At 40.1% G+C, this 12,670-nt stretch overlaps 1 protein-coding gene across 1 annotated transcript in view; it reads right to left on the reverse strand.

Moving 5' to 3' along the window:
* Positions 1-12,670, reverse strand: part of UBE2H (ubiquitin conjugating enzyme E2 H) — a 70,878-nt gene that overhangs the window by 2,856 nt on the left and 55,352 nt on the right. Inside the window, exons 4-6 of the mRNA XM_064421625.1 lie at positions 11,706-11,745; positions 10,449-10,501; positions 4,352-4,480 (exon numbers count right to left, since the gene is read on the reverse strand). Coding sequence (XP_064277695.1) covers positions 4,352-4,480; positions 10,449-10,501; positions 11,706-11,745 — 222 coding nt within the window. The remainder of the gene's footprint in view (positions 1-4,351; positions 4,481-10,448; positions 10,502-11,705; positions 11,746-12,670) is intronic.

The following is a 12,670-nucleotide window of genomic DNA, read 5'->3' on the forward strand; positions in this document are numbered from 1 at the left end:
TTATCAAAAAAACCTGATATATTTATTTATATAATATTTATATAAATTTATTTATTTATATATATATATAAATATTTATTTCTATATTTATTTATTTATATATCATTTATTTGATAAATCAGATTATTTAAAATGGGATTGATAACTGCTGCCTCAGATAGAAATAATATCAATCTAAATATCAAAATATAATAACGTAATAAACTAATATTAAAATATAACTGTGAATAAAATTAATGAGGAGTATAATGAAATGGGATAAATGACCCCACATTATTTAGGGGTAGGGCATGGACAGGTCAGTGTCAGGTTTTTTATCAAAAAAAAATGGATATATTTATTAAATAAATCGTTTATTTGGTATATCAGATTATTTAAAGTAGGATTGATAACTGCTGCCTCAGATAGAAATAATGCCAATCTAAATATAAAAAATATAACGTAATAAATTAATAAAAATATTAAAATATACCTGTGAATAAAATTAATGACGATTATAATGAAATGGGATAAATGAGCACACATTATTTAGGGGTAGGGCATGGACAGCTCAGTGTGGGAGGTTTTATCAAAAAAACCTGACATATTTATTTATATAATATTTATATAAATTTATTTATTTACATATATATATATAAATTATTTATTTATATATCATTTATTTGATAAATCAGATTATTTAAAATGGGATTGATAACTGCTGCCTCAGATAGAAATAATAAAATGTCAATCTAAGTATCAAAATATAATGAAGTAATGAATTAATATCAAAATAGACCTGTGAATAAAATTAATGAAGATTATATAATGAAATAGGATAAATGAGCACACATTATTTAGGGGGAGGTCATTGACAGCTCAGTGTGGGAGGTTTTATTTATCACATTTATCAAATTATTTGATAAATATTTATGACATATTTATCAAATAAATAGTTTATATGATCAATCAGATAGATGATTTATTATAGGATTGATAACTGCTCCCTCAGATATGAATAATATCAATCTAAATATCAAAATATAATATAATAAATTAATAAAAATATTTAAAATAACTGTGAATAAAATTAATGACTATTATAATGAACTGGGATAAATGACCCCACATTATTTAGGGGTAGGGCATGGACAGCTCAGTGTCAGGTTTTTTATAAAAAAAAAAATTGGATATATTTATTAAATAAATCATTTATTTGATAAATCAGATAAATGATTATAGGATTGATAACTGCTCCCTCAGATAGAAATAATAAAATATCAATCTAAATATCAAAATATAACAATGTAATAAATTAATTAAAATATTCAAATATAACTGTGAATAAAATTAATGAAGATTATAATCTTGAAGATTATAAACCTGGGGAATGTTCCTTGTGTCATTCCTTGGGAATGTTCCTGGGGAATGTTCCTTGTGTTATTCCTGGGGAATGTTCCTTGGGAATGTTCCTTGTGTCATTCCTTGGGAATGTTCCTGGGGAATGTTCCTTGTGTTATTCCTGGGGAATGTTCCTTGGGAATGTTCCTTGTGTCATTCCTTGGGAATGTTCCTGGGGAATGTTCCTTGTGTTATTCCTGGGGAATGTTCCTTGGGAATGTTCCTTGTGTTGTTTCTTGGGAATGTTCCTCGTGTCACTCCTTGGAAATATTCCTTGGCAATATTCTTTGTGTCATTCCTTAGGAATATTCTGTGTGTGGTTTCTTGGGAACATTCCTTGTGTCATTCCTTGGAAATATTCCTTGTGTTATTCCTTGGGAATATTCCTTGTGTCATTCCTTGGGGATATTCCTTGGAAATATTCCTCGTGTCATTCCTTGGGAATATTCCTTGGGTCATTCCTTGGGAAATATTCCTTGTGTCATTCCTTGTGCCATTTCTTGAGAATATTCCTTGTGTCATTCCTTGGGAATATTCCTTGGCAATATTCCATGTGTTATGCCTTGGGAATATTCCTTGTGTCATTCCTTGTGTTATTCCATGGGAATATTCCTTGGGTCATTCCTTGGGAATATTCCTTGGAAATATTCCTTGGGAATATTCCTCATGTCATTCCTTGGGAATATTCCTTGGGTCATTCCCTGGGAATATTCCCTGTGTCACCCCTTGTGTTATTCCCTGGGAATATTCCCTGTGCTATTCCCTGTGTTATTCCCTGGGAATATTCCCTGTGTCACCCCTTGTGTCATTCCCTGGGAATATTCCCTGTGCTATTCCCTGTGTTATTCCCTGGGAATATTCCCTGTGTCACCCCTTGTGTCATTCCCTGGGAATATTCCCTGTGCTATTCCCTGTGTCATTCCCTGGGAATATTCCCTGTGCTATTCCCTGTGTTATTCCCTGGGAATATTCCCTGTGTCACCCCTTGTGTCATTCCCTGGGAATATTCCCTGTGTTATTCCCTGTGTCATTCCCTGGGAATATTCCCTGTGTCACCCCTTGTGTCATTCCCTGGGAATATTCCCTGTGTTATTCCCTGTGTCATTCCCTGGGAATATTCCCTGTGTCACCCCTTGTGTTATTCCCTGGGAATATTCCCTGTGTTATTCCCTGTGTTATTCCTTGGGAATATTCCCTGTGTCACCCCTTGTGTCATTCCCTGGGAATATTCCCTGTGTCACCCCTTGTGTCATTCCCTGGGAATATTCCCTGTGTCACCCCTTGTGTCATTCCCTGGGAATATTCCCTGTGTCACTCCTTGCACGTTCCCCCTTTGTGGGAACGCCGGAATTCCCTCTGGGATTGTTCTCCCCCCTGGCTGCTCCAGGACATTCCCACATGGAATTGCTGCCTCCTGGAGCCTGAGCCAAATCCCAAAGCCCTTCCATCCCCAGTGCCACGTTCTGTACCAGGAAAGCTCCTGGGCTGGGCCTTTGGGAGGTTTAATCCAGGAAAAGTGGAATTCCCAGGAGTTTCCATGCTGGGTGTCACACGGACTGGGATTTGCATTGGGATTTTCAGTCCAGCAAGGAAAAAAAAACCCCAAATATTCAGGTAGTGACAAAAGGGTGTTGAGGAAGGGGAAGCAATTCCTGCCAGGAAAACACCACTGGATCTGTGTCCCACAGCCTGGGCACAGGAGGGAGCTGTGGGCACAGCCCCAAGGGATCCTCCTGCAATTCCAGGGCTGGGAAAATGATCCAGGGCTGTCCTGAGCTCCCAGGAATCCCAGCCTGGAGCTCCTCCAGCTGCTCCCACCTTCCAAGGGAAGATTCCCTAAGGAATCTCCCAGAGAGGGAGCAGAGGAGAGGAGGAATCACAAATTTTGGGACAGCTCTCCTTGCCCAAAGCACCAGGAACATTCCCTGTGGTTTTAAATTTCCTAAGAAATCTCCCAGACAAATTTTGGGGCACATCTCTGTGGCCCAAAGCACCAGAACATTCCCAGTGTTTTTAAATTCCCTAAGAAATCTCCCAGACAAATTTTGGGGCAGATCTCCGTGCCCAAAGCACCAGAACATTCCCTGAGGTTTTAAATTCCCTAAGAAATCTCCCAGACAAATTTTGGGGCAGATCTCCGTGCCCAAAGCACCAGGAACATTCCCAGTGTTTTTAAATTCCCTAAGAAATCTCCCAGAGAGGAGGAATCACAAATTTTGGGGCACATCTCTGTGCCCCAAGCACCAGGAACATTCCCCGTGTTTTTAAGGATGAAAAGAGCAGGAATAAATCAAACATTGGATTGGAATCCCAGCTTTCCCAGAGCACTTTGGACGTGTCCAAGGTTATTTTTTACAGCAGATTTTTTTGGCTCCATCCCATCCTGTCAGCAATCCTGGGAGAGCAGGAGGAGTGGGCTCTGGGATTTATGGAATGTGCTCCCAGCCCTTCCAGCTCCCTCCAGATCACCTGGGAACGAGGGAGCAGCCATCCCTTCATCCCAAGGGACGTGCTCAGGGCTTCCTCTGCCTCTTCCCAGGGGTGTTTTTGGGTTTTAGGCTGTTCTTGTGGAGCACTCTCAGTGCTGGCACTGCAGATTTTATCTGACAAACCATTTCTGCCTGCAAAGGATGGAATTTTTTGGTTTTCCCTGGTGTGAAAAAGCAGGAATGGGCTTTGGGATACTGAGCAGATCTGCAGGGGAGTCCCCACACTCCTGTCAGAGGAATCAGCTGGATAATTCACATTTTAGATCAAATTTGGAGTTTTTCCCTCAGCAGAGCAGTGACTCCAGGTTGAAGCACTCAAGGTTGATGTGACAGAGCTGATCCCACATTTTGGGCCAGCTGAGCTTCCCAAATTCCCACCCAGCAGCACTCACCCCTCCCCTTTTCACAGGGGAAAATCCAGCAGAAGCTGCAGCCACCATTCCCCGGGGGGGTCCCAATTAAGGGCGCTAATTAGGGCTCACCTTTAATCTTCTGTTTGTACTCCTCGGGCCGGTGCAGGTACATGGCCGCGGCGTCCCCGTTCAGCGGGTCGATGGGGTTGGGGTAGGCCAGCAGCTGCGGCAGGAAGGACTCGAAGATGTTGGTGAGGTCTGCAAGGCAAGGAAGGCACAGAGCTGCTGGGGGCGTGCGGGCAGGGCGCCCAAGCGCCGGGACAGGCAGGCTGCGGCAAAAGGGCCAGGGACACAGCGGGACACACCGGGACACACCGGGACACGGCCCGGGACACACCGGGACACACCGGGACACACCGGGACAGGCAGGCTGCGGCAAAAGGGCCCGGGACACACCGGGACACACCGGGACACACCGGGACACGGCCCGGGGACACACCGGGACAGCCCCGCCCAAAGCGCCGGGACAGGCAGGCTGCGGCAAAAGGGCCCGGGACACAGCGGGACACGGCCCGGGACACACCGGGACACGGCCCGGGACACACCGGGACACAGCGGGACACACCGGGACACGGCCCGGGACACACCGGGACACAGCGGGACACAGCGGGACACACCGGGACACGGCCCGGGGACACGGCCCGGGGACACACCGGGACACGGCCCGGGACACACCGGGACACGGCCCGGGACACAGCGGGACACGGCCCGGGGACACGGCCCGGGGACACAGCGGGACACACCGGGACACGGCCCGGGACACAGCGGGACACAGCGGGACAGCCCCACCCAAAGCACCGGGACAGCCCCGCTGCGGCACACGGCCCAGGGAAACACACGGAAAGTGGGGAGAAATAATGGGGGGAGTAAAAATAAAATTAAAATAATAAAATAAAAGTAAAAGTAAAAGTAAAAATAAAAATAAAAATAAAAAAATAAAATAAAAGTAAAAATAAAAATAGAAGTAAAAATAAAAATAGAAGTAAAAATAAAAGTAAAAATAAAAATAAAAATAAAAGTAAAAATAAAAGTAAAAATAAAAGTAAAAGTAAAAAAAATAAAAGTAAAAATAAAAAAATAAAAGTAAAAATAAAAATCAAAGTAAAAATAATAAATAAAAATAAAAAAAATAAAAGTAAAAATAAAAATAAAAATAGAAGTAAAAATAAAAGTAAAAATAAAAATAAAAGTAAAAGTAAAAATAAAAATCAAAGTAAAAGTAAAAATAAAAGTAAAAATAAAAATAAAAGTAAAAAAAATAAAAGTAAAACCAAAAATAAAAAAATAAAAGTAAAAATAAAAATCAAAGTAAAAGTAAAAATAAAAAAAATAAAAAAAATAGTAAAAATAAAAATAAAAAGTAAAAATAAAAGTAAAAATAAAAATAAAAATTTCCCTGCTCCTGGAAAAAAGCTGGATCCCACTCCTGATCACCACCAGCTGCTGAATTCCATTCCCAGGAATGCCAGCCCTGCCCAGGACCCACCACAGCAGCAGTGTGCCCACCTGAACCTGTCCTGGAAAAAAGCTGGGTCCTGCTCCTGGTCACCCCAAACTGCTGAATTCCATTCCCAGGAATGCCAGCCCTGCCACAGGAGCAGTGTGCCCACCTGAACCTGTCCCTGCCCCTGGGAAAAAGCTGGATCCCATTCCTGGGTCCCCAAGCTGCTGAATTCAATCCCAGAGCCCTCCACTTCCCAAAACACCCCAAAAAGGGGAAGGGGCTCTCCAGGTGCCCTCCCCGTGCCACGAGCCCCCCGCCCTGGCACGCAGCCGCGCAATTCCAGGCGAGCTCTGGAGCTGGTGCCAGCCCTGCCAGGGGGGCTCAGAGCAGCTGGGGCAGGGGGACCCCAAAAGGGAGCCCGGAGAGAGCAGGGGGCTGGGGGCACCCCTGCAGGGCAGGCTGCCCGGGCTGGCACCGGGCACTGCCAGCACGGAGCTGCTGTGGGCTGTGAAACGCGGGCCGCTGGGGAGGGGAGCAGAGCCCTGGCATGCCCACGCTCACGGGACAGCCAGAAATGAGTTTTTATTGAAGGAACCTCCTCTCACACCCCTAAATCTGGTTTTTTATAGAAGGAACCTCCTCTCAAAGCCTTAAATTTGGTTTTTCCTTGAAGGAACCTCCTCTCAAACCCCTAAATTTGGTTTGAGCAGAAGCTCACAGGACACCCAAAAAATGATTTTTTATTGAAGGAACCTCCTCTCAAACCCCTAAATTTTGTTTCAGTCCTTAAAACATCCCAGCAGAAGGTGCCCCACGCTCACAGGACACCCAGAAATTGAATTTTTTATAGAAGGAACCTCCTCTCAAACCCCTAAATCTGGTTTTTCCTTGAAGGAACCTCCTCTCAAACCCCTACATTTGATTTTTTCCTTTGAGGAACCTCCTCTCAAACCCCTAAATTTGGTTTCTATCCCAAAACATCCCAGCAGAAGGAGCCCCACGCTCACAGGACACCCAGAAATGATTTTTTCCTTTGAGGAACCTCCTCTCAAACCCCTAAATTTGATTTGAGCAGAAGCTCACAGGACACCCAGAAAATGATTTTTTCCTGAAGGAACCTCCTCTCAAACCCCTAAATTTTATTTTTTATTTAAGGAACCTCCTCTCAAACCCCTAAATTTGATTTTTTCCTTTGAGGAACCTCCTCTCAAAGCCCTAAATTTGGTTTGAGCAGAAGCTCACAGGACACCCAAAAATCATTTTTTATTTCTCCTCTCAAAGCCCTAAATTTGATTTTTTCCTTTGAGGAACCTCCTCTCAAACCCCTAAATTTGGTTTTAATCCTTAAAAGATCCCAGCAGAAGGTGCCCCACACTCACAGGACACCCAGAAATGATTTTTTCCTGAAGGAACCTCCTCTCAAACCCCTAAATTTGATTTTTCCTTGAAGGAACCTCCTCTCAAACCCCTAAATTTGGTTCCAATCCATAAAACATCCCAGCAGGAGGTGCCCCACGCTCACAGGACACCCAGAAAATGATATTTTATAGAAGGAACCTCCTCTCAAACCCCTAAATTTGATTTTTTATTTAAGGAACCTCCTCTCAAACCCCTAAATTTGATTTTTCCTTGAAGGAACCTCCTCTCAAACCCCTAAATTTGGTTTGAGCAGAAGCTCACAGGACACCCAGAAATGATTTTTTATTTAAGGAACCTCCTCTCAAACCCCTAAATTTGATTTTTTATAGAAGGAACCTCCTCTCAAACTCCTAAATTTGGTTTTAATCCTTAAAGATCCCAGCAGAAGGTGCCCACGATCACAGGACACCCAAAAATGATTTTTTATAGAAGGAACCTCCTCTCAAAGCCCTAAATTTCATTTTTTCCTTTGAGGAACCTCCTCTCAAACCCCTAAATTTGGTTTTTCCTTGAAGGAACCTCCTCTCAAACTCCTAAATTTGGTTTTAACCTCAAAACATCCCAGCAGAAGGTGCCCACGACCACAGGACACCCAAAAATGATTTTTTATTGAAGGAACCTCCTCTCAAACCCCTAAATTTGATTTTTTCTTGAAGGAACCTCCTCTCAAACCCCTAAATTTGTTTTTAATCCCCAAAACATCCCAGAAAAGGTGCCCCACGCTCACAGGACACCCAGAAATTGAATTTTTTATAGAAGGAACCTCCTCTCAAACCCCTAAATTTGACTTTTTATTTAAGGAACCTCCTCTCAAAGCCCTAAATTTCATTTTTTCCTTTGAGGAACCTCCTCTCAAACCCCTAAATTTCATTTTTTATAGAAGGAACCTCCTCTCACACCCCTAAATTTGATTTTTTTATTTAAGGAATCTCCTCTCAAAGCCCTAAATTTGATTTTTTATTTAAGGAACCTCCTCTCAAACCCCTAAATTTGATTTTTTTATTTAAGGAACCTCCTCTCAAACCCCTAAATTTGATTTTTTATAGAAGGAACCTCCTCTCAAACCCCTAAATTTGTTTTTAATCCCCAAAACCTCCCAGCAGAAGGTGCCCCACCCTCACAGGACACCCAGAAATGATTTTTTCCTTTGAGGAACCTCCTCTCAAACCCCTAAATTTGATTTGAGCAGAAGCTCACAGGACACCCAGAAAATGATTTTTTCCTGAAGGAACCTCCTCTCAAACCCCTAAATTTTATTTTTTATTTAAGGAACCTCCTCTCAAACCCCTAAATTTGATTTTTTCCTTTGAGGAACCTCCTCTCAAACCCCTAAATTTGGTTTGAGCAGAAGCTCACAGGACACCCAAAAATCATTTTTTATTTCTCCTCTCAAAGCCCTAAATTTGATTTTTTCCTTTGAGGAACCTCCTCTCAAACCCCTAAATTTGATTTTTTTCTTGAAGGAACCTCCTCTCAAACTCCTAAATTTGGTTTTAATCCTTAAAAGATCCCAGCAGAAGGTGCCCACGATCACAGGACACCCAAAAATGATTTTTTATTGAAGGAACCTCCTCTCAAACCCCTAAATTTGATTTTTCCTTGAAGGAAACTCCTCTCAAACCCCTAAATTTGTTTTTAATCCCCAAAACATCCCAGAAAAGGTGCCCCACGCTCACAGGACACCCAGAAATTGAATTTTTTATAGAAGGAACCTCCTCTCAAACCCCTAAATTTGATTTTTTATAGAAGGAACCTCCTCTCAAAGCCCTAAATTTGGTTTTTTATTTAAGGAACCTCCTCTCAAACCCCTAAATTTGATTTTTTATTGAAGGAACCTCCTCTCAAACTCCTAAATTTGGTTTTTTATAGAAGGAACCTCCTCTCAAACCCCTAAATTTGGTTTTTTATAGAAGGAACCTCCTCTCAAAGCCCTAAATTTGGTTTTAATCCTTAAAACCTCCCAGCAGAAGCTGCCCCACGCTCACAGGACACCCAAAAATGATTTTTTATAGAAGGAACCTCCTCTCAAACCCCTAAATTTGGTTTTTTCCTTTGAGGAACCTCCTCTCAAACCCCTAAATTTGATTTTTCCTTTGAGGAACCTCCTCTCAAAGCCCTAAACTTCATTTTTTCCTTTGAGGAACCTCCTCTCAAACCCCTAAATTTGGTTTTAATCCTTAAAAGATCCCAGCAGAAGGTGCCCACGATCACAGGACACCCAGAAAATGATTTTTTATAGAAGGAACCTCCTCTCAAACCCCTAAATTTGATTTTTTCCTTTGAGGAACCTCCTCTCAAAGCCCTAAATTTGGTTTCAATCCCAAAACATCCCAGCAGAAGGTGCCCCACGCTCACAGGACACCCAGAAATTGAATTTTTTATTGAAGGAACCTCCTCTCAAACCCCTAAATTTGATTTTTTTATTTAAGGAACCTCCTCTCAAACCCCTAAATTTGATTTTAATCCCCAAAACCTCCCAGCAGAAGGTGCCCACCACGAATCCAACCCCAAATTTGGTTTTCCAGCTGCTCCAGCAGGAATTTTGCAGGGATTTCCCCGAGGAGCTGCTGCCCCCCAGGGAATGAGCAGGAGTGAACTCAGGAATTTTTTGGGGTCTGTTCCAGGATTTTCCCACCTTGGCTGCTGCTGGAATTTTCTCCCCCAGATCTTCTGCCAGCTCTGCGTTAAATGAATTTAAAAACTCCAAAAAGGGAAGGAATTATTCCCCCATTTTTGCATTTCTTTGGGATTTGGGTTGGATTTTAGAGGGAATTCAGGCCCCCAGCAGCTCCAAGCAGGAATTGGAATTCCAGGGCACAAAACCACTGGAATTATTTAATTTCTCCTTTTTTTTGGGGAAGCTGATCTCCCAAAAATCCCCATCCCTCCCCCACTGGCAATTCCACAATTCCAGCGAGGAATTCCAGCTCCAATCAGATTTCCAGGGAAGAACCTGAAGGATTTTTTGTCCAAATTCCCCTGGATTTCTAACACAAAACACACCTGGAATATCTGAAATTCCCATTTTTCAACAGCTCTGCTCCTTCTGACAATTCCAGCTTTCTTTAAGTTTTATTTTAAATTAATTTGGTTTTTAAACTGAGCTGTTTATCTCTAAAAAATCAGATTTTTAACCAGAAATGAGCCCATGGAAACCCCTCTGCAGCATCACCTCCCAAGCTGTAAAAAATCTTATTTTTCTCAAGATTTTGGCTCAGGGAGGAGGTTCAAATTCAGTAAAAAAACCAAAATTAAAGGAAAAAGTGGCCTGGATCATCAGCAGGGAGGGAATGCCCAACTCACCGTAGAGAGCTGTCCAGGTCTGATTGATGACATCTAGACAAACAGTTCCTGACCTGGAACACAGGGAAAAATGGAATTAACACTGCAAAAATGGAATTAACACTGCAAAAAAATGGAATTAACACAGCAAAAAATGGAATTAACACAGTAAAAAATGGAATTAACACTGCAAAAAATGGAATTAACACTGCAAAAAATGGAATTAACACTGCAAAAAAATGGAATTAACACTGCAAAAAAATGGAATTAACACTGCAAAAATGGAATTAACACTGCAAAAAATGGAATTAACACTGCAAAAAAATGGAATTAACACTGCAAAAAAATGGAATTAACATGGCAAAAAAGCCTGGGAAGTGCAAAAATCCCTGGAACACAGGGAAAAAATGGAATTAACACTGCAAAAAAATGGAATTAACATGGCAAAAAAATGGAATTAACATGGCAAAAAAATGGAATTAGCACTGCAAAACCAGCCTGGGAATTGCAAAAATCCCTGGAACACAGGGAAAAATGGAATTAGCTCTGCAAAAAAATGGAATTAACATGGCAAAACCAGGCTGGGAACTGCAAAAATCCCTGCTCAAGGCCTGGAACACGGGGAAAAAATGGAATTAACACAGCAAAAACACCATGGGAAGTGCAAAAATCCCTGGAACACAGGGAAAAAATGGAATTAGCCCTGCAAAAAAATGGAATTAGCACAGCAAAAAGAGCCTGGGAACTGCAAAAATCCCTGGAACAGAGGGAAAAATGGAATTAGCACTGCAAAAAAAAAGGAATTAACACTGCAAAAACAGGCTGGGAAGTGCAGAAATCCCTGGGACACAGGGAAAAAATGGAATTAACATGGCAAAAAAATGGAATTAACATGGCAAAAAAGCCTGGGAACTGCAAAAATCCCTGGAACACAGGGAAAAATGGAATTAACACTGCAAAAAAATGGAATTAACACTGCAAAAAAATGGAATTAACATGGCAAAAAAGCCTGGGAAGTGCAAAAATCCCTGGAACACAGGGAAAAATGGAATTAACATGGCAAAAACACCATGGGAAGTGCAGCAATCCCTGCTCAAGGCCCTCCCAGGGCTGGGATAAAGGATTTATTCCTGTCCGTGGTCTTTAAGCAACTCCAGATTCCCAAGAGGGAAAAAAATTGGGATTTTACTGCCAGGGAAGCTCCACACAAGCCAAAAAATGGGAGAATAAATGGAATTTTGGAGGGTTTAACTCCAAAGTGAAAAAGGATTTACTCACGCTTCGTCAATGTTGGGATGGAAGATTTTATTCATGAATCCTGCAGGGAGAAACACAGGGAAATCAGCAGGAAAAAAACAATAAATTCTGAATAAATTTATTGATAAATAAAGAAAATTTGAATAAATGTTGAATAAATGTATTTTGTGTAAATTTTGAAAATTTATTTTTTTGTAAATTTTGTAAATTTATTTTTTGCAAATTTATTTTTTGTAAATTTATTTTTTGCAAATTTATTTTTTGTAAATTTATTTTTTAATACATTTCTTATTGAATAAATGTATTTTTCACATGAGAAATCTCCAATTTAAGGAACGAGGACCCAAAGCCATAAATAACTTTTAAAATAAACAAGAACCATTCCCAGCCTGGGCTCCCTTCCCTCAAATTCCAGGGAATTCTGGAGTCAGGGAATTCAGGGAAGCTCCCCCACCCGATGAAGTGGCTTTGGAAGGGCAAATCTGAACACAAATTTAAGTTTAACATTGGATTTTTAAAATATATTCTGTATATTTTTCTATAGAAATTTTATATATATATATATATATATTTGTGTGTACATATATTTATTTACATTTATATTTACATTTATATTTATATGTAAACATAAATATTATATATATATTAATTTCATATTAATCTATATATATTAATTTATATTAATATATAGTTACTATAATATTAATGTTTTCTATTAATTTATATTAATATTATATTAATATAATAAGTTTATATTATATTTCTATTATTTATATTAAATTTAAATTTATATTTGTATTTATATTTATTTATATTTGTATTTATATTTACTTTATATTTATATTTATATTTATATTTATATTTATATTTATATTTATATTTATATTTATATTTATATTCATATGTAAACATAAATATAATATTTATATTAATTTCATATTAATCTATATCTACATTAATTTTATATTAATATATAGTTACTATAA

This window comes from Passer domesticus, chromosome 5, assembly GCF_036417665.1.
Source record: "Passer domesticus isolate bPasDom1 chromosome 5, bPasDom1.hap1, whole genome shotgun sequence".
NCBI classification, from domain to species: domain Eukaryota; kingdom Metazoa; phylum Chordata; class Aves; order Passeriformes; family Passeridae; genus Passer; species Passer domesticus.